Source organism: Cherax quadricarinatus, chromosome 91 (genome assembly GCF_038502225.1).
Source record: "Cherax quadricarinatus isolate ZL_2023a chromosome 91, ASM3850222v1, whole genome shotgun sequence".
NCBI classification, from domain to species: Eukaryota; Metazoa; Arthropoda; class Malacostraca; order Decapoda; family Parastacidae; genus Cherax; species Cherax quadricarinatus.
The window spans coordinates 4273221-4296492 of record NC_091382.1 but is presented as its reverse complement, the minus strand read 5'-3'; the positions used below and the strand labels follow the sequence as shown (position 1 = coordinate 4296492).

Sequence of the window (23272 nt, the reverse complement as noted above, 5' to 3'; positions counted from 1 at the left end):
TGTACAGTCACTGGACATGTTTCTAGAACTGATGCAGTCTGTAGAAGTCTTTGAAACAAGGTATCATGCACAGTGGTATCTTACATTCCTTGCACATAAACCGAGTGTCTGTCTCTTTGCTGCTGTCATTTTGTTTGTGCACAGACAACACATCTCTTCTGAGACCATTTCTTCTTAGTTGCAGGAAGCTGTATTAGGAAGTGATCACCTTCCCGCCTCAAACACTTGGGTAATTCCTGATCAGTTCGTGGACGGTTTTGTGTAGCAGGTGTTGTTACCTGGTACTCTATTATTAGTTGTCTGTCGACAGATAAACAAAATTCATCACATGGTCTGTTGCCGGTCTTTATTTGGTACACTGAGCATTTTAATGTCTATGAGATTGAGGAAAAGTTTCGTGTACCACTTGTAACTCTTACAAACACAATTGACAAAGCCAATCTGCACGTCACATTTGTCAACCAAACGCATGTTTTGTGTATAATCAACCACTGTTGCTGGTTTTAGAATACGTTCATTAGTCACTACCCACATTGCCACTCTTTCATTTCGTTATGGTGAGTGGATGTCAACAATGTGACATTTCATTTGTCATGACACCGTAATGCCATGATGTTATTGGCAGTAAACACCTGCATCTCACCACTACGAGTGCTTGCGTTGAAACTGGGCCTATGTTTACGATTAGAACGCACTGTGCCACACACATCTGTCATGTTCACTCGCAAGAAATCAACGAGTAAGGGGCTTGTGTACCAGTTACCAGTATATAATGTATGCCTCTTACCAAGATATAGTGCTATCATTGTTCTCACTACATCACCAGAGATACCCAATAACATCCTGATATCTTTCAATGTTTTACTTCCCTGTGTATACAATTATGTTCAATACCAGGCCACACTTGCAGTCACAGAGTAAACAATTTTATACCCAGTTTTATAACCTGTTATCTCTGTCAGGCCTGGTTTTGTCAGAGAAGTGCAACATACGTAAGGGTAAGATAAATCTGTTCACTTGGATGATTCCACTGAAGGCCGGGGTTGAAATTAGCCGACCTGTGAACCAGTATGATTTGATGTTATGCTTGTAGACACGAGGCATAAGCATTATGGTTGCAAAAAACAAATACATTTCAGCCACATTTCTCTTTCCATCGGTGTAATCTTGACTGTGGTGACATGATTGTATTTGCCATGGTGTATTCAAAATACTTGTTACTTTCCCTGACAATATTTTCCATCAAGGGCTGACCAAAGAATGGTTCAAACAATTCCAGTTCATTTGTAGTGTTTCCAAGGAAACAATCTGGCAGGATTCTACCGAGTGTCATCAAACATGGGGATTTGGAACAAAATTGGGATTTTGCTGGCAATCCCAGATGTGGTTTGCTGATGGATACTGGACATCATAAGCTAGTTATGGTTGTGGTGTCAGGGAGGATGACGCTCCACTTTGTCCTGGACCTGATAAGTCAGCGGCGTGGGTCCCAGCCTGGGCTGGTGTGTCATGCTGTGTGCCCGTGGCACCACCACCACCACTACTATCACCACCATTAGCACCACCTACTGACACCTGTGCTCTATCCGTACCAAGTGTAGCCACATCGTCCTTACTTTCACTGTTTATTCCAGGCGTAGGGCAACGGGATGTACTCTGTCCCCTTGGAATTGCATATGGTACACTACCGAAGCGCATGCAGCTTTGTATATACTGATGCTTCACTGGTGAATATGATTCATCGCTATCACCACTCGAATGGTCATCAAGAGCAATAAAATCAAAGTCCATGTCACTATCACCACCATTACTCAAGTCCGAGGCCTGGCCACGCGAAAATATTTGTTTTCTCTTGCAACAAGGTACAACCGAACATGACTGAGACACACCAGCACCCGAGGTTCAAGGTTGAGAGTCGTCAGGATTTTCGGCACTATTTTCGATGTGTTGATCATTGCTTTTGGTCACAAATTGATCAAAACCATAGAATACCTCTTCAGATCCATTTCCATCACTGTCAGCACTACCAGTTAGGAAGAGGAGATCCCCAATTCGCCTCGGAGTGAGAGATGTCTTGCCATGAGGCATGGTGGACAAAGCATACCGAGGCGGCATTCCCACAATGCCATGCAGGCGCCCAGTTTTTGTTTACTGCGCACATGAACCATGCAGATCCATTCACTTAGATGTAGGCCTACCAGCCTTCTCGCACTAAATTTGAGGCCGCTAGAATTTTGGCGTAGTTGTACGGTTTGAACCCAGGCTTCAAAGCCTAATAGACCTATGGTACGGACCCTGAAAGGGTTGAGAGTAGGCGTATGTTAAGTCACCATCTTGACTGGTCCTTGGAATATTTAATAACCAAGTAAATGATCCAGGTAGTGGAGCTGTTGGAGTTTGCTGCTACCGAGTGTACTACTAAGGAGATTAGGTAGGGATGACAGGTTCCTAATGACTACTTTGTAAGCTAAACTTTTACTGTATTCCTTAGTGGAGGTTTCTTATAGTTTCTTATTGTCAGTTTGCTATTGCCTTGTACATCTGCATTGTCTCTGTGTAGTCACTGACATTCTCATTCTTTAACAGTTTGTTCCCCCTCAAGGCAGCATTAAAGTGATGGAAATCACAATCTTCCTTGATACCTTTAGCTTCTGGTGGGGAAGCATTTCCTTACCAAGGCAGCTGCACCATACAAAGGCTCAAATGCTTCCCTGCATGTTAGCCCACTCATGGGAGGCTCCTTGTTGCCAAAGGGGCTCTTGATACAAGGAATTGAAACTGACCTTCTTTGGATCAAATATTATTATTATAATCAAAAAGAAGCGCTAAGCCACAAGGGCTATACAGCGCTGCAGGGTAGGGAAGGAAGCAAGGGAATTGGATGGCAGAAGGGAGGGGGGATGATCAGCAGGTTACAGAAAACAGCGGGGCAGGGGATAGTACGGGGGTAGAGGGTAGCAAGAGATTCAAGTAGAAAGGGCTGAAAGTATCAGAATTTGTGAAGTAAGTCAGTCGTTGTCAAAAAGTCAATGAGAGAGTCCGGATGAAAGGTGGGTCCATCAGCGAGAAGGGAAGGTAAAGAGAGAGCAGCGGGGCGAAGACGACGACAGAGGTAAATTCTGCGTGCTCGTTGATAAAGTGGGCAGTCCAACAGAATGTGGCTGACTGATAATGGAGCTTGGCAATTCTCACAGAGAGGAGCAAGACGCCTCTCCATGAGATATCCATGAGTAAGACGAGTATGGCCAATGCGAAGACGGGAGAGAGTAGTCTCCCAACCTCGACACTGGTGATAAGAAGACGGCCAGTAACCTATACTCGGTTTAATAGACTGAAGTTTGTTGCCGAGCATAGTAGACCAACGTTGTTGCCAACGGGTGTGAAGGTGGGAAGATATTACAGCAAAATAGTCCGTACATGGAATACCTCTATAAGAAACTGGTAGGTCATGTACTGCTGACCGCGCAGCAGTGTCTGCCTGTTCATTGCCCTGTACGTCAACATGACCAGGGACCCAACAAAAAACAATATCTTTATGCTTAGTAAAGATGCGGCGTAGCCAAAGTTGGATACGGAGGACTAAGGGGTGAGGTGTATCAAATTTTTGTATAGCCTGTAAAGCACTAAGGGAGTCTGAGACAACCACAAATGATGACACAGGCATAGATGCAATACGGATAAGTGCTGTAAGGATGGCATATAATTCAGCAGTAAAAATACTAGCTGAAGATAGTAAATGCCCTTGTACGACGCTGTCCGGAAACACTGCTGCGAATCCTACGCCGTCAGAAGACTTAGAGCCATCTGTGTACACAGCAATGGCATGAGAATGAGAGTGAAAGTGGTCAAGAAAAAGAGAGCGGGAAGCGACCGTAGACAGTTGGGCTTTCGAGCAAGGGAGGGAGAAAGAACAGACTCGAACAGCTGGAACTTCCCAGGGGGGTAGGGAAAAGTGAGATGCTACATGTACATAGAAAGGTGGTAGTTGAAGAGAAGACAAGAGCGAATGAAGGCGAAGAGAGAAGGGACGGAGTAAGCAGGGGCGGCGAACAAATAAAGAATGTCTACTAATATCAGTGACCATTCTATAAATGGAAGGATTGCGGAGATCATGAGAGCGTACATAGTAGCGCAGGCAATGGGCATCACGGCGATCGGATAAGGATGGAACGTTCGCTTCTGCATAGAGGCTTTCGACAGGGGAAGAGCGAAAAGCACCAAGGCATAAACGTAATCCTTGGTGATGAATGGGGTTAAGGCTAGAGAGAGTAGCAGGAGATGCCGCTGAATAGATCTGGTCACCATAATCAAGTTTCGATAAAATAAGGGTGGAATGTAGGTGAAGGAGGGTTCGACGATCAGCTCCCCACGAAAGATGAGCAAGGGTTTTAAGAAGGTTCAGCCGGCTGTGACAAGTTGCCTTCAGAGAGGTAATGTGAGGTTTCCAGGATAACCTACGATCAAAGAGGAGGCCCAGAAACTTGACTGTATCACGTTCAGGGATACGTGAGCCATAGAGGTACAAAGGATGATCGGAGATGACAGAGCGTCTAGTGAAAGTGATTTGGTGGGTTTTAGTGCTGGAAAATTTAAACCCATGTGTGGTGGCCCAATTGGAAACACGGTCGACTGCATGCTGGAGAGAAACTGTAAGGAGGTGACAGTCAGCGCCTGCACAGGCAATAGCGAAGTCATCAACATAGAGTGATGACCAAATATTTGATGGAAGACTAGAGGCCAAATCATTAATAGCAAGGAGAAAAAGTGTTGTGCTCAGAACACATCCCTGGGGGACACCTTCAGCTTGGATAAAGTCCGGGGAGAGCACATTATTAACCCGAACACGGAAATGCCTGTCAGTTAAAAAGTTCTTAAGGAAGGATGGTAGATTGCCTCGAAGGCCTAAGGAGTGGGCTTGGGCTAAAATATTATACCTCCAAGTTGTGTCATATGCCTTCTCAAGGTCAAAAAATATGGCAATAACTGAGTGGTTATTCGCAAAGGCATTACGAACATACGTATCCAAGCGCAGTAAGGGGTCTATGGTAGAACGTCCCTTACGAAAGCCATATTGACGAGTGGAGAGACTGTTGTGTGTCTCTAAATACCACACTAAACGTCTATTTACTAGACGTTCCATTACTTTGCAAACTGCACTGGTAAGAGCAATGGGACGATAGTGGGAGGGTTCATGTCCCGTAGTGCCTGGTTTGCGGAAAGGGAGAACAATGGCGGATTTCCACAGCTGTGGAAGAACTCCTTGTGACCAAATAAGATTGTAAAGGCGTAATAGGACTGCAAGGGCTGACTGATGTAAATGTTGTAGCATACGAATATGAATGTCGTCGGGCCCAGCTGCCGATGATCGACAAGCTGAGAGTGTTGCCTCCAGTTCTTGAAGTGTAAAAGGCACATTATACTGTTCTTCTCTGAGAGAAGAAAAGTCCAAGGGTGCTAACTCTCTGGTAGACTTTGAGGAAAGAAATGAGGGGCATAGATGGAGTCCCTGAGAAATACGGACCAGATGATTGCCAATTTCATTGGCAACATCTAGTGGGTTTGCTATATCAACACCGGCAACCCGCAGAACAGGAGCCGGGTCAGGAGAATATTTACCACTCAGTTTTCGTACTTTTTTCCAGACTGCACTCATAGAGGAAGCAGAGGTGATGGTGGAGACATAATCTCGCCAGCAAGTGCGTTTAGCGTCACGGATGACACGGCGAGCGATCGCACGCTTCTGTTTAAAATCAAGGAGTCGCTCTGTGGTTCTATTGTACCGGTACCTGCCCCATGCAGCGCGTTTCAAACGTACTGCACGAGCACAAGCAGGAGACCACCAAGGCACGCATTTCTGAGAATGCCTGCCCGAAGTTTGGGGTATAGAATGAGAAGCTGCGGTGAAAATGGAGGACGAGAAGAGGTGTAAAAGCTCATCGATGGAGGACGAAGAAGGAACCTCTTTAAAAACAGTCAGGTGTGAGTAAAGGTTCCAATTTGCCCGATTAAATTGCCAGCGTGGGGTGCGAAGAGGTGGCGAATATGAAGGGGAAGTAAGAATGATTGGAAAATGATCACTGTCATGTAAGTCCGGGAGAACAGACCAAGTAAAGTCTAATGCGGCGGAGGAAGAGCAAACTGAGAGATCGATGCAAGAGAGAGTATGAGTCCGAGGATCAAAATGGGTGTGAGTACCTGTATTTAAAACATGGAGGGGGTGGGTGGCAAGAAAAGCCTCTAACTGAATTCCTCGGGAATCACAGTGAGACCCTCCCCAGAGGAAATGGTGGGCATTAAAATCACCAAGTAACAGAATCGGTGGCGGTAATGACGAAACAAGGAAGGCAAAATCCGGAATAGATAATGCCCGAGAAGGAGAGAGATATAAAGAACAGAGCGTATACCACCTATGTAAGTGGATACGGGCTGCTGTGTAATGCAGCGAAGTATGAACAAATAGCTGATGGTACGGAATATCAGTGCGGAGAAGAAGGGCACTTTCATTAAAGGTCCCATCAGGAAAAGGATCTGAAGAATACAATAAATTATAGCCTGAGATGTGAGAAATAACAGCAGAGTGTAATTTTGGTTCCTGTAAGCAAACACCAACAGGGGCAAACTGGGAGAGTAACATCTGAAGCTCACCCCGATTACCCCTGAGGCCGCGTATATTCCACTGTAAAAAGGCCATGATTGGCAATGATAAAGATACTTGAAATCCGCAGGTAAGGGGTCCTACGGACTAGAAGGGTTAGAAAAGTCCACATGCGGAGGCAGTGGAAAATGTTCAAGCAGCGAAGGAACGGTGCGCTGTGAAGAAAGGAGTTGCGCAGATGGAGCAGAGGAGAGAGAAAGAGCGGAAGGTGGATCAGTGTCCATTGATGGTTTGGTCTCTGCAATATATTCAGAGATTGCTTCAAGTGTTTCGGAATTCAGAGATGTCGTATGGGAGACAATATTGGGAATGGTAGGGGGAGGATGAGTAAAGATTGGAACTGTATTGGACTGTACCAAGGTAGGGGGGGGCGAAAGGGTGGAGGGAACTGGAGAAGCGTGGCAGGGGACAGAAGAGACAGGAACCTGGGAGGTGGCAGAAGAGGAAGAAACTTGGGAGGGAACAGGGGAGGAAGGTACATTACGAGGAGGAGGGTGAACCTCTGCACTTGTAACTGAGCCAGTGAGAGGGGAAGAACTAGGGACAGAGACAGGGAGGGTAAAATGAGGAGGTGGAAGATGGGTAGGAGGTGTTACCGGACCTTTTTTTGACTTTTGAGAAGTAGAGGGACGATTGGGAAGAGGTGTCGTACGAGGTCTCGTCGATACCGAGGCTTGTAAGAGAGAACTCGAAGAAGCGAGATTAGACTGAGGCGTTGAAGTAGGGACGTCTGAGCCGAGGACAGCAAAAGGATTAGATACAGGAGTGATTATGGGAGAGGTAACTACAGAGGTGGGTGTAGAAGATGGGATACCAGAAGTGGGGGGACGTTTTGAAACACGGGAATAAGAAACACGTGGGAGTCTCCCTTGGAGGCGGAGATGAGAAACTGCCATGGCATAAGGGAGACCTTCTGTCTCTTTGAGGTAACGGATTTCCCGCTCGTTTAAATAGACCTGACAACGGCGAGAGTACGAAGGGTGAGCCTCATGACAGTTAAGGCAAGAGGGAGATCGATTGCAAGACGTATTAGAATGGTCATCGGCACCACAGACTGGGCATTCGGCGATAGATCTGCAATATTTCGCTGGATGGCCAAATCGCCAGCAATTTCTACACTGTTGTGGTGTAGGGATCACCTTTCGAACTTGTAACCGATGTCCTGCTATATAAACTGAGGATGGGAGTTCTCGGCTGTCAAAAGTTAAACGAGCCACATTGCTAGGGTATCGTCTCCGCCCACGGGCAGGAAGAACGTAAGTGTCTACCTTGAGGATTGGGAGATCTTGGAGTTCCAGCTGTTCTAGAATGTCGGTGCCACATGTCTGGAAATTTTGTTGAACTATGGTATGGGGCAGAATAACGGTACCACTACAAGAATTGAGGGAATGATGTTTTTCAAGGGTGACAGGAACAGTATCTATATGGGAAAGACGAGAGAGCTCACGAGCCTGGGTAGCATTCTGTACGGTAATGATGCGCGTACCGCTCTTAAGAGCATGAAAAGAAATATCTTTACCAACATGGCGTAGGAGTGCCTTGCCAATACTATGGTCAGAAAGATAGGCAGTAGAGGAAGTTGGTCGTAAAGTGAAGAATTTAGTCCACTGTTCAGTCTGAAACTGAGCGTGGAAAGGTAGTGAAGGACGTGTCGATCGTTTCTGAGAAGAACGAGAAGGTGAAGGTGGAGAAGTATCATCAGCAGGTAATTGTCGTTGACGTTTAGGCGTGGGACCAGAGTTGGTCCGACGTGGAACGGGTCGGCGATTTGAAAATTGCCGCACCGTAGAGGGAGAGGCCGGAAGCATAGTCAGAGGAGAGCGAAGGTCTGATAAATCGAAGGAGTCAGTCGAGGCCTCAGTACCTGAAGCGGGTGAGGAAACAGCACCGGCAATAGGTACAGAGGCATGAGGAATGTCTGAAGAGTGGTCCAAAGACGAGGCAGGGTCAGAACGGGGTGCGGTATCAAGAAGGGGCCCGGGGGTACCAGGTTCATGGACTAGGGCTGCCATGGTTAGGTTACTTCTTTCTTTTTGTTTTTAAGAAAAAAAAAGAAAGAAGAAAAGAAAATAAAAATAAAAAAAAGAAAAAAAAAGGGGGGACCGGGGAGGGATAGTTCCTAGGAGGAATGAAAGGGCCAGAAATCTCCCTCCGCGCCCAAGAGGACTCGACACCGCTAGTAGCGCAGATGCAGCATGGAACCCGTGCCATACCCTACCCTTCATGCCAGTAAACCAGCAATCTGGGATAGCAACCTCACATCTGCCGAGCTACCTCGGTGGACAAAAGAGAGGGCGGCCGGATATCCGCCACAAAGCATACCTCCTTCAGCCACCACCCCCGGAATCCGAAAGGTGGCTTCCAGAGATACACCCGTCGCCCAAAAGACACCCAAAGCTACTCCGGGATACCGGAGAGGGATCGGGACATCCCTAGGCAATCCAGATTCCACGGCAAACTACGCCACCGCCAAGAAACCTCAACGGAATGGGATGGACCCCGGTGTCCTTTCCCCTACCTAGGAACTAGCACGCCTGTGGGAGAAATCCCAAAGGACAAAAAGAGGAAGGGCAAAAGGGAGGAGTGGGGAGGAGGAGGAGGAAAGGAAAAAGGGGAGGATGGGGAGGATGGGATAGGGGAGGGGAGATTGGGGGGTAATTAGGTTCGGTCTGAGGAAGAAGACCGATAGGTCTAATTCCTCAGACCAAGAGCCTCTTCACCACGCCAAGGAGCCCCCCTTGAAGAGGCTAGGAATAAAGTAATTCTGATGCACAGTAAAAATGATACATTCTTCCTAAACCAGTTATGAATTCCACATAAGCTTGAGAGAAGTGTATGATAGGCTCTACCATTCCAAACCAAAACTTTCACCAAAAGAAGTGATTAATTGCATTTGAATAAATTTTATAATTAAAAATGGACTGCCCACTATCAACAAGCACATCGAATTTACCTCCAACATCGTTGCCACTCTACTGCCCTTACTTTACTTTCCCTTCTTGCTGATGGACCCTCCTTTAACTCAGACTCGCATTGACTGATTTACTGATTTACTGCACAAACTCTGATGATGATGACTAGCACTCCTCACAGCCCCTTCTACCTTAATCTCTTGCTACCCTCTACCCACTAACCACTGCCTTGCTGCACTCCATTTTATTATGATAATAATGAAGCACTAAACCTACAAGGATGATATAGCGCAGCAGGACAGGGAAGGGTGCAGGGGTATTGGGAAGCAAGAGGAGAAGGATTATTATTTTTAAGTCATGGAGTGCAATGGGGCAGTGGATAGTGCAGGGGTAGAGGGTAACAAAAGACTGAGGTAGAAAGGGCTGTCAGGAATGTCAGAGGCATCATTATCAGAGTTTATGCAGTTAATCAGTTAGTTGCTATCAAAAAGTCAACAGGAGAGTCAGGGTTAAAGGAGAATCCATCAGCAAGAAGGGAAGGTAAAGTAAGGGCAGTAGAGCGGGACAACATTGGAGGTAAATTCTGCATGCACACTGATAGAGTGGGCAGTACAACAGAATATGGCTAACAGAATCTGGAACCTGACAATTCTCAGAGTGGATTATTATTATTATTACAATCAAGGGGGAAGCGCTAAACCCGGAGGATTATACAGCGCCTGGGGGGGTATGTGGAAGGCATTCAGGCTTAATTTGGGGAACTGGAGCACAGATCCAATTCCCTAAATCAAGAGCCCCTCACCAACATCAAGGAACCTTCCTTGAGGGGTCTCAGAGTGGAACAGGGCACCTCTTCATGAGAGACCCGTGAATAAGATGAGCTGCACTCCATGACCTAATAATCCCTCCTGCTACCCACTACCCCTGCATCATTTCCTGCCCTGCTGAGCTGTATGACCCATGTAGGTTTAACGCTTCTTTTCTGATAATAATATAATTAAAATGCAAGTTATTACTGTAACATTATTCCTAAATATAATGTCCAAATAATAATGATTGCTAATTCAACACCAAACAGCATTTACAATAATTTCAGTACCAGTATTTACATTTGCCTGTACAGAGGAAAATGCAGAGTTGCCAAAAAATACAAGAATTTCCCCCCTTATATATTACTAAAACTTACAGATCTTCATCTAAAGTTTTTTTTTTTCTTTTAACACATCTGGCATTTCCCACTGAGGCAGGGCGACCCAAAAATAAAGAAAAAAATTCCATCATCGTTCAACAATTTCATCATCCATACATAATCACTGTCTTTGCAGAGACACTCTGACGACAGTTTAGATGTCCCTCCAAAGAAATTGTTCCTGAACATTAATATCTGCTTTTTTTCACTACCTGAAATCTCAGTTATAAAATTATAATCGTAACTAAGTGCTAAACCCACAAGGGTTCTGAAGTATCAATCTGAATTGAAAGTAGTAATTTAATTATATGAAGTGCTAATCAAATCATTTAAGTAAAAGCACTTACAAGTAGTGTGAAAATTAAAGTAGCCACCATACAATTTAAATCATATTTCGTCTAAGTACATCAAACTAAACCTCCAACTCAACCAAAAAAAAAAAAAAAAAAAATGCATAAAATTTCTGCAGGTACATCAAATTAATGGCCCAACCACTCACCATTTGTTTATTTATGGATTAAAATAATCAAGACACTAAAAACAAATATGTACCAAATTAAAGCTAAACTTCCAACTGTAAAGTAAGTTTCAGTTCATCATTTCAACATAAACAGTTTTCCACCAAAAATGAGAACAAAATAAATGTAACAAAGATACTGACATTCAATGTAAAATGCAACTTTTTAAATCATGTTTTAAGTGTGTTTGTGCGACCACACAAAAATCAGATAATACAGCATTTTATTCTCTTTAGTTTCAAACATTTTGCAATAATAATTTAAATTCATTGAGATCCTATTGTAATACTTACTCTCAAACCTTGTGAAAATAAAATTTATAAAAATAAAACCTGATTTAATTTGGTGTGCATAAGAATATACTTCTTTCTTTCTTTCAACACACCGGCCGTATCCCACCGAGGCAGGGTGGCCCACAAGGAAAAACGAAAGTTTCTCCTTTTACATTTAGTAATATATACAGGAGAAGAGGTTACTAGCCCCTTGCTCCCGGCATTTTAGTCGCCTCTTACAACACACATGGCTTATGGAGGAAGAATTCTGTTCCACTTCCCCATGGAGATATGAGGAAATAAACAAAAATAAGAACTAGAAAGAAAATAGAAGAAAACCCAGAGGGGTGTGTATATATGTGCTTGTACATGTATGTGTAGTGTGACCTAAGTGTAAGTAGAAGTAGCAAGACGTACCTGAAACCTTGCATGTTTATGAGACAGAAAAATGGACACCAGCAATCCAACCATCATGTAAAACCATTACAGGTTTCCGTTTTACACTCACTTGGCAGGACGGTAGTACCTCCCTGGGTGGTTGCTGTCTACCAACCTACTACCTACATGGATATACTTAGCTTCCATAAATAAAGGGTTTCTTCCATTTTTTTTTTTTACTTCAATGGTCGTCTCCCATGTATAGGAGGAAACACGTTCACCATCATTTAGTCCATACATCAGGTTACTGGAAAAAATATTTTATTCCATAGGTATTGCTTTACTTCATCACCATCATCCTAGGAGCAATATTCATGGACATGAGCTCTTGAAACAGCAATTTACATGCATATGGGAGTCTCACTTGTGAGATCTGTAAAGAAAACATAATATTAAAAGTTCTCATACAAAACAAGCTATTCTTTACATTCTACATGCTGGAACTATTATTATTATTATAGTCATAACTAGGTGCTAAACCCATAAGGGTCAAATGTTGGAACTATTCCCAAGGATGAACACCATATTTTGTCTACATATCAAACTCAGTCATAAATTATTGGGTATATTTTAAGCAGATAGACTAGTATTTTTTATGTAGTTAGGTAGATACACAAATAACCCGCACATAAAAGAGAGAAGCTTACGACGACGTTTCGGTCCGACTTGGACCATTGACAAAGTCAATGGGGGCGTTGACCCCCGGAACTCTCTCCAGGTAAACAGTATTGTGCCTTTTTTGTTATTTAGTTAGGTAGAATTGTCAGCATTACGCTCATGCAGAGAAATTGCCCACCCATGCCTCGTGTATGCATGTAAACTTCCTACAAATGTCCACTTTTCCCTTTTTCATTACCTTTACTTCTTTCTCTCATCACCTCTGTTCTCTTATGTCCATTTTGAGCTTCCTTCTTTTACACACCTTGTCAAGCTCCTCCACTAACCTTTGCATCTTTTACTGTCTCAAAGAACACTGGACATCAGCAAAGAGCAATTGTGACAACACTTACTAATCCCAATGAACTTTTACATAACTACATTTAAAAACATTGCAAAGAGCAATTGTGACAACACTTACTAATCCCAATGAACTTTTACATAACTACGTTTAAAAACATTGTCCATTTCCCACCATAGCTGTTTTTATTGAATAATAACCAACCTGAATTCCCAAATGCAGGTACTGTACTGCACTTTCCCCTTTTTTTTTTTTCTAACACGTCAGCCATCTCCCACCAAGGCACGGCGACCCAAAAAAGAAATGCTTTCGCCATCATTCAACACTTTCACAATCAGTCTTTGCAGAGGCCCCCAGATACAACAGTTTAGATGTCACTCCAAACAGCCAATATTGGAAGGAGTAAGTAAAGAACGGTATCCATGAAAATGGTCACCCAGCAAGTGTGCTATCCATGACAATGGTCACCCAGCTAGCATGCTAACCATGACAATGGTCACCCAGCAAGTGTGCTAACCATAACCATGGTCACCCAGCAAGTGTGGTAACCATGACAAATGGTCATCAGATAATTATGATCAGTGAGAAGCTCTAAACCTATCAAGTTAATTTTGCATTTGGTGAACTGGAGGTAATGAAGTTTTATCAGGAAAAAGGGAAGGGAGCTCCAATTCCTTGGACTGAAAGACCTTCCTCAGCAGGCCCTTCCTGTGAAGGGAGGCAAGCATGACAGCCATGCAAAAACTCTTCCAATAAAACCAAATTACAATCACAATGATAACTAGTCTAGCATGCTAATCAAGACAATGGTTGTAGGATGTAAACTTCAATAACAAATAAACAAGATACTATAAAGACAACAGTTAATACTAATACAACTGCTAATACTAACTTGTTCATATATCCCAACATTACTGACAACAACTAAAATTTCATGCAATAATAAATAGAGTAAGTACATACTCTATGTTCATATAGTTGGACTTGAGTCCTGGAAATGGGAAGTACAATGCCTGCACTTTAAAGGAGGGGTTTGGGATATTGGCAGTTTGGAGGGATATGTTGTGTATCTTTATACGTATATGCTTCTAAGCTGTTGTATCCTGAGCACCTCTGCAAAAGCAGTGATAATGTGTGAGTGTGGTGAAAGTGTTGAATGATGATGAAAGTATTTTCTTTTTGGGGATTTTCTTTCTTTTTTGGGTCACCCTGCCTCGGTGGGAGACGGCCGACTTGTTGAAAAAAAAAAAACATACTACATTATGTCTCAGAATGTTGAGTAAAAATTACAATAAATATTGTTAATATATTTAGGATTACTGATAAAATTTTCAAAATTTATTTTATTTGCATAATAATTTTTTATGCAATCAGTGCCTGATTATACAATGATACATACCTGAGTCTTGTTGCGACATCCCTTGCATTCAAAGGTATTGTTGCGTAGGTTTGCTATGCACATCAGCCCACACATGTTGCAAACATGGACAGAGTATGGGTCGCTGACCTCAAATAAACGCTCACGCAGGAACTGCGCAGCACCGTGAGCTATCTGGCAATCCCGCTCCATCTCACCAAATCGCAAACCACCTTCCCTGTATGAAATAGCAATACCATAAATCATTCACATATCTAGCCTAAAAAAATCACATTTTTACTTTCAAAATCATAAATTATGAATATTCACAATGTGTAATCAGAGCCTACTTATTCCAGCAAGCTATGAAAAAAAAAAAAACCACTACTCACCCACACTCATACACACAGTAGAGCTACAAGTGGAGGGGGAAGCAGGAAGGCCAGGGCAAATGAAGCCAAACTACAAGAAAGGGGACTACACGGGAATGAGGAACTTCCTGAACGGGGTTCAGTGGGACAGAGAACTGGCAGGGAAGCCAGTTAATGAGATGATGGAATATGTAACAACCATATGCAAGGAGGCTGAGAGAGAGGTTTGTACCCAAGGGTAACAGGAATAATGAAAAAGTCAGGATGAGCCCATGGTTCACCCAAAGGTGCAGGGAGGCAAAAACCAAGTGTGAAAGGGAATGGAAGAAATATAGAAGGCAAAGGACCCAGGAGAATAAGGAGAACAGTCGTAGAGCCAGAAATGAACATGCACAGATAAGAAGGGAGGCCCAACGACAATATGAAAACGACATAGCAGCGAAAGCCAAATCTGACCCGAAGCTGTTATACAGTCACATCAGGAGGAAAACAACAGTCAAGGACCATGTAATCAGGCTAAGGAAGGAAGGAGGAGAGACAACAAGAAATGACCGTGAAGTATGTGAGGAACTCAACAAGAGATTCAAAGAAGTGTTCACAGAGGAGAAGGGGTTCCAGAAAGATGGAGAGGTTGGGTACACCACCAAGTGCTGGACACAGTACACACAACCGAGGAAGAAGTGAAGAGGCTTCTGAGTGAGCTAGGTACCTCAAAGGCAATGGGGCCGGATAACATCTCTCCATGGGTCCTGAGAGAGGGAGCAGAGGCGCTATGTGTACCCCTAACAACAATATTCAATACATCTATCGAAACAGGGAGATTGCCTGAGGCATGGAAGACAGCAAGTGTAGTCCCAATCTTTAAAAAAGGAGACATGAAGCAATAAACTACAGACCAGTGTCACTGACATGTATAGTATGCAAAGTCATGGAGAAGATTATCAGAAGAGTGGTGGAACACCTAGAAAGGAATGATCTCATCAACAGCAGCTAACATGGTTTCAGGGATGGGAAATCCTGTGTCACAAACCTACTGGAGTTCTATGACATGGTGACAGCAGTAAGACAAGAGAGAGAGGGGTGGGTGGATTGCATTTTCTTGGACTGCAAGAAGGTGTTTGACTCAGTTCCACACAAGAGATTAGTGCAAAAACTGGAGGACCAAGCAGGGATAACAGGGAAGGCACTACAATGGATCAGGGAATATTCGTCAGGAAGACAGCAGCGAGTCATAGTACGTGGTGAGATGTCAGAGTGGGCACCTGTGACTAGCGGGGTCCCACAGGGGTCAATCCTAGGACCAGTGCTGTTTCTGGTATTTGTGAACGACATGACGGAAGGAATAGACTCCGAAGTGTCCCTGTTTGCAGATGACGTGAAGTTGATGAGAAGAATTCACTCGATCGAAGACCAGGCAGAACTACAAAGGGATCTGGACAGGCTGCAGACCTGGTCCAGCAATTGGCTCCTGGAGTTCAACCCCACCAAGTACAAAGCCATGAAGATTGGGGAAGGGCAAAGAAAACCGCAGACGGAATACAGTCTAGGGGGCCAGAGACTAAAAACCTCACTCAAGAAAAAAGATCTTGGGGTGAGTATAACACTAGGCAAATCTCTTGAAGCGCACATCAACCAAATAACTGCTGCACCATACGGGCGCCTAGCAAACCTCAGAACAGCATTCCGACATCTTAATAAGGAATCGTTCAGGACCCTGTACACCGTGTACGTTAGGCCCATATTGGAGTATGTGGCACCAGTCTGGAACCCACACCAAGCCAAGCACGTAAAGAAACTAGAGAAAGTGCAAAGGTTTGCAACAAGACTAGTCCCAGAGCTAAGAGGTATGTCCTACGAGGAAAGGTTAAGGGAAATCAACCTGACGACACTGGAGGACAGGAGAGATAGGGAGGACATGATAACGACATACAAAATACTGTGAGGAATTGACAAGGTGGACAAAGACAGGATGTTCCAGAGATGGGACACAGCAACAAGGGAACACAGTTGGAAGTTGAAGACACAGATGAATCACAGGGATGTTAGGAAGTATTTCTTCAGCCACAGAGTAGCCAGGAAGTGGAATAGTTTGGGAAGCGATGTAGTGGAGGCAGGATCCATACATAGCTTTAAGCAGAGGTATGATTAAGCTTACGGTTCAGGGAGAGTGACCTAGTAGCAACCAGTGAAGAGGCGGGGCCAGGAGCTTGGACTCGACCCCTGCAACCTCAACTAGGTGAGTACACACAGTGGTACCTCGTGTTACGAACGTAATTCGTTCCAGAAGGCTGTTCAAGTGCCAATACTGAACGAATTTGCTCCCATAAGGAATAATGTAAATTAAACTAGTCAGTTTCAGACCCCCAAGAATATACTTACAAAAGCACTTACAAAAATACACTTACGTAACTGTTCGAGTTGGGAGCTGTTCAAAACTTGAGGTACCACTGTATATAAATAGCTGAGTATGGTGGCCAACGCTTTTATATGGGTGTGAGGCAGAATAACTATTACTCATAACCAAAATCATTTCCCACGAACTGCATAATTTTGAACGTACCTTGCACGACCTTCCATAGGCTGCCTAACCAGGATTTGCACAGGCCCTCTAGCACGGGAATGGATTTTATCATCCACCATATGTTTCAGACGTTGATAGTATGTGGGTGTTAAAAAAATTTGTGCATTCATCTTTCGTCCAGTGTGGCCACAGTACATAATCTGAAAAAAGGAGGAAGGAGTGACTGAGGAAGGAAGGAGGGAGAGGTTAAGAAGGATGGATTGCAAACTTAAATTCCCCAGAAAATACGATGAAGGATGACAAAGCAAGTCTTGAGGAATGTTTCTCCCACATATATAGGAAGGCATATTACATGCAGTGTTCTAATCAAGGGTAAATTTGCATGCCTCTGGTAAACAGTGTTGGAGTGAGTGATGATGAAAGTGTTTCTTCTTTTTTTGGATCACCCTGCCTTGGTGGGAACTGGTCAAAGCATTTAAAAAAAAAGTCCCCTACAGCTCAATGGAATAAAAGTAATTGGGATGAAGGGCAGTGCAGGATGCACTGTACATTCATGTTTGTTGTTTGTGGCCTTAAATGCTGGTACTGCATGCACTTTCCCAGTCTGCCTTAAATGCTCATAGCTCAAGTATTCTCCCAGTATGCCTTAAATGCTCATAACTCAAGTATTCTCCCAGTCTGCCTTAAATGCTCATAACTCAAGTATTCTCCCAGTCTGCCTTAAATGCTCATAGCTCAAGTATTCTCCCAGTCTGCCTTAAATGCTCATAGCTCAAGTATTCTCCCAGTATGCCTTAAATGCTCATAACTCAAGTATTCTCCCAGTCTGCCTTAAATGCTCATAGCTCAAGTATTCTCCCAGTCTGCCTTAAATGCTCATAGCTCAAGTATTCTCCCAGTCTGCCTTAAATGCTCATAGCTCAAGTATTCTCCCAGTATGCCTTAAATGCTAGTGGCTCATGTACTCTCCTAATTTTCCTTAAATGCTAGTGGTTTGTGTACTCTCCCAGTTTACCTTAAATGCTAATAATTCATGTACTCTCCCAGTTTGCCTCTATGTTTTAACACTTTCCTTCTCAATTTCATTCCCTTCCAGTTTTAGGCTACCCTTTACCACAGCACTGAGATACCCTTTCCTCAAGAAAAGTGCCTTGATACCCAACTACAGCTGTTGACCAACAAACTGGATTTTTCTCCTATTTTTTGGCTGAAATCTTAATGTCTCACATTCACCAGGCATTATATGAACCCCCCATGAGCTTATTGCTTCCCCTGATTAAAATAAATGTGCCAAATTACCCTATGACATTTTTCTCCACAAAATACTGCCTATTTTCTTAAAACCAACCTGTATATAAATATTCACACTGACTGTGTACAAGAGATCCTCTTGTACAACATCAAACATTTATCAAATGTAATAACCAAAGTAACTTATGAATGACTTACAAAATCATAACACGAGTGTAAACTTGTCTCAAAATGGATGGTATTCAAATCCATGGTAAGCCAGTGTGCTGCTACCCACACTGGCCTAATAAAGCCAATATGGTACAGTAGTTAGAGCGCTGGCCTGCTAATTTTAAGACATTTAAAAGTAACACATTCTTCTGAATTTAAACACTGTAAATTATCAAAATAATAATCAAATAATGCAACAAATTTTTTTTTCAAATGCTTGCATACTAAAATATGGAATAATGAAGTGCTAAAACTCTTTTTTCCATAAACCTTTCTGTACCCGTGTCATAAAATCTGAAATTACACAATAAACATTTACCTCATTGCCTCTCAAGTGATAACCATATTCTTGTAACAAATTAGAAATCTTCTGTACATTCACAGCATCGTTGAAAGGCGTAGCATCACCAATTTCACCTTTATTCGCACCAAGCTTCCCTTGAAGAGCCTCAATTAAATGGCCAATTGTCATTCGAGAAGGAATGGCATGAGGGTTAATGATAATGTCGGGTGTGATGCCTTCTACCGTGAAGGGCATATCCTGAAAAATTAATAAAATTTATTTATATGCAATACATCACCTGAGGAAGGTATGATCTACATGGAAAAATTTTTGCAGATTAAAGAAAAATAGGTAAATACAGAATATAATACATTAGTACACTTATATGCATGGGACTATTTTTTTTCCACAAAAATAACATTAAATGGTAAATCAAGTAACTTGCCTCTACTCTGTACTGGATACCGCAAGTACCCTTTTGTCCATGCCGAGAAGCAAATTTGTCGCCAATCTGGGGGATGCGCACAGATCTTACACGAATCTTGGTGAAACGATCTCCATCCACATTCACAGTCAACATGACCTGTCGTACAAATTGCACCAAGAGCCATATAAACTCATTGCCAAATATTTTAAATAATTAAAATTATGCCTTACATACACGTCCCTGGCAAAACAGTGTCGAAAGAAACAGATGTATCAGTGTGTATGATGCCTATATATACAGTATCCTAGGTAGTAGGTTGGTAGACAACAACCACCCAGGGAGATATTACTGTCCTGCTAAGTGAGCGTGAAATGGAAACCTGTACTTGTTTTATATTATGGTAAGATTGTTGGTATCTTCTTTCTGTCTCATAAACACTCAGGGTAACAGGTATATGTATTTTGCTACTTCTACTTACACTTACGTCACACTACACATGCATGCACACATATTTACACATCCATCTGGGTTTTCTTCTATTTTCTTAGTAGTTTTTTTGTTCTTTATTTCCTCTCATTTCCACTGAGAAGTGAAAAATAATCCTTCCTCAATAAGCCATGCACGTCATAAAAGGCGACTAAAATGCCGAGAGCAAAGGGCTAGTAACCCCTTCTCCTGCATAAATTACTAAATTTAAAAAAGAAAATTTTGGTTTTTCTTTTTAAGTCACCCTACCTCAATGGGATATTGCCGTTCATTAAAAAAAAATCAGTATGCATATATGTACTGAATTATTTTCAAAACATAACCCTGTATAATATTTTAAGACTGACAGGATTCTGGTTTCCAGTTATGAAAGTTGTACACAAATGCCAAGACTGCTGCCTGAACTGAAGGGAATGTGTTACAAAGAAAAGAACAGACCTCATGTCAACGGAGGAGTGGAGAACATGAGGGTACATGATCTTGACTGGGTAGACAAAGATAGGCTCATCAAGAATGCCACAATAACAAGAGTTTGTAGGCTTTTCCTAATGTGTCATGTAAATTTCTTTTTGTAAAATCTTTGTTTTAAAAAAATTATTGAAGAGTCATGGCCAGACTGAGATCAGCCTCTGGGCTCATAACTCATGAAATTGTAATAACGTGACTGCAAACAAACTACAATATGGGTGGGGTCTGAACCCATGGCGAGCAAGTGGTAAAACTACAGGCCAGTGCGCAAGCCAGCTGGCCGAGTGGCTTACACACTGGTCTGGAGTTTTACAACTTACTCGCGATTGGTTCAAACCCCACCTGTACCATAGTTTTCTGATGGTCCTCCATTTGAACCATCATCTGAACTGTAGTAGAGGCATTACTCTGACAAGACAGTGGAGTGAATGATGGTGAAAATGTTTCCTTTTGGGTCACTACCTTGGGAAGAGATGGCCAGGGTTTAAAAAAAAAAAAAAAAAAAAACCCATTTAATGTACTAAACATACTCTTAACTTATCTCGGCTTTAGTCTTGCCTGAAAAGCTCGAGTGAACATTATTTCATTACCTATAACCATTATTTACACAAAATGCTTGTAATGCTTGTTAATAAAGAATAATTTCTTGGAAATTATTCTGTTCTGCATTAACTGTAAGTAAAGTACTGTATCATAAAATAAAGACGAAGAAACTTACTTGGTCAACAATTCCAGTTTCTGAGCCTCTCAAAAATACACTGGCATCTCTCTTGCTAAACCGACGTGTTTGGCCTTCTAATTCGTCCTCATTTTCTGGCAGAGTGATGGTCTTGCCAATGATCACGTCATCACCAGACACACGCATGCCAGGCGAGATAATGCCATCATCATCTAATTTGTCGTATATCGCATGTCGCATACCTTGGCAAGTATCTCTTGAAGGCTTCTCGAACATCTGTTACACAATGGATAAATCTGACACGATAAACAGAGGTTACAACCAAAACACCATAAATACAAAATATTTCACTTTATAACAAATACAAAATGATAATTAAGGCTTTTTTATACAAATAGTCAAATGCCTTGGGAGTGGGAAAAAGTTGTAACTGACAAATATAACTGGCTTCTCACAGAACAGATGGGATTCAAACCCTTGGTGAGCCAGTCCTAAAACTAGTAGGCCAGTTTAGGACTGATTTACTCCGAGTTCAACCCTCACCTTTCTGAGGTGTTTACAATTGTGTTATGATTTTTTCTGGTCAATTTAGGGTTATTACAATAAAAATTTAATATCTGGAAAACAACTATGATTATTTAAATACTGTGTATGCAAGTAAAGTAAACTAAAATATAGGAGTATGAACTGTACAAAAGAGAAGTGTGCAGAAAGTGCAATAATAGGCCTATTTATCAGTGAATTCTCAAGATATTCTATTGTGCATAAATACCAGTAATTCAAAGCACACAAAAGAGGAAATATTTGTTTAAACTACAGGAAACTAAAAATATTTTTGGAATAAACTTGTTCGAGTACTGTATTTACAAATTAATTCTATTTTGCTAATAGATAATTGCAGACACAAGTATGCCAACAAAAATGATTTTCCACTCCTTTATATGTAACTAATTAATTACAGAGGCTCGCAAATGACTCTTATCCAAGTGTGAAATATCAAGTTTGTCTACGAAGGAAGTGTGCCGATACTAAGGCTTCAGCCACAGATGCCAAAAATAGTAAATGCCTGGGAGGAAAATCACTATTGCTGCGTTAGGGTTGTAGTCTGTTAATGCTATCTACTTTTAAAATAATTTTTATTGCACATGGTAACACTGATGACAATTCTTTTCGGAGATTTCTAAAGAGAAGTTACAAAGGTCAATAAGTGAAGGAAATGAAAGACTGGATATCATGTTGGAAGGAGTATTTAGTGATTTTTTTTTTTTTTATCACACTGGCCGATTCCCACCAAGGCAGGGTGGCCCGAAAAAGAAAAACTTTCACCATATATATTTTGATATTTTGGAGTAAATATGTCAGCAAATGGGAGAAGGGAGAGCAAGTGCGAGAAGGGAGAGCAGGTGGAAGAAGAACAGAGGGAGAAAGGTGAGCGAAGAAGAGGGAAAGGTAGAGAAGAGGGAAAAGTAGGGGAGACATTAGGAGGAGAGAAGCATAGATGATGAAACTGAAGGGAAAATGTGAGAGAGCAATGAAGAAGGCAAACAATGAGAAAGAAAAGATAAACAAAAACAAATGACTTTACATGTTAAATAAAAATGGACAGCAGTTCTACACTTTCCTTAGTATACTCCAACCTTCATATTAACCCTTTACAATTAACCTGTCTAACCTTCATTAGGAATTCTTCAGTCTTACCACTATTAACTATTGTTATCTTGCTTTCATCACGATCAAAATTACAGAACACTTACTCTCTGAAAATAAGGTCAACATAAAGCATATAATCATGAAGGTGAATATATTAATCTTCATTATGCAGAAAAACATTAATTAGGGCACTGAAATAGCGATAGTTTTGCTACCTTGGTTTCTGGTGTACCCAGATCTTTTCACACAGTTTGAAAATTATCTAGATAAATGCTAATACATAATGTATTTCATGCTACAGCCCCTTTGTTGTAACTATCTATACATGACACAATGGCCTTAACATGGCACAATTACCCTTATAAGCTGTAACCACCATTAAATGCCATAACTGCCTTTTTAAGTCATAGCCACTCCTACATGCAGCAAATTGCCATTATATGCCACTGACCAACTATGAATAACACACTGCTTCTTTATTTATGAACAGGGGACAAACTGAAAATTAATATTCAAAATCATTGACATATACTGATTTTCACAAGGCAACAAAACTAAAACAGCAAATTTAAATGCATAGTGATGACTTCCCACATGTTAAGCTAAACCTTCAGATGAATTTCTTAC

General features: G+C 42.1%; 1 protein-coding gene across 1 annotated transcript in view; it reads right to left on the bottom strand.

The window, feature by feature from the left end:
* Positions 1 to 12021: 12021 nt before the first annotated feature.
* The window catches only part of Polr2B (RNA polymerase II subunit RpII140), a 42189-nt gene continuing 30938 nt past the window's right edge, over positions 12022 to 23272 (bottom strand). Inside the window, exons 15-20 of the mRNA XM_070104346.1 lie at positions 21035 to 21271; positions 19381 to 19518; positions 18972 to 19193; positions 17231 to 17391; positions 14342 to 14537; positions 12022 to 12357 (exon numbers count right to left, since the gene is read on the bottom strand). Of these exons, the coding sequence (XP_069960447.1) occupies positions 12265 to 12357; positions 14342 to 14537; positions 17231 to 17391; positions 18972 to 19193; positions 19381 to 19518; positions 21035 to 21271 (1047 nt within the window). The 3' untranslated portion in view covers positions 12022 to 12264. The remainder of the gene's footprint in view (positions 12358 to 14341; positions 14538 to 17230; positions 17392 to 18971; positions 19194 to 19380; positions 19519 to 21034; positions 21272 to 23272) is intronic.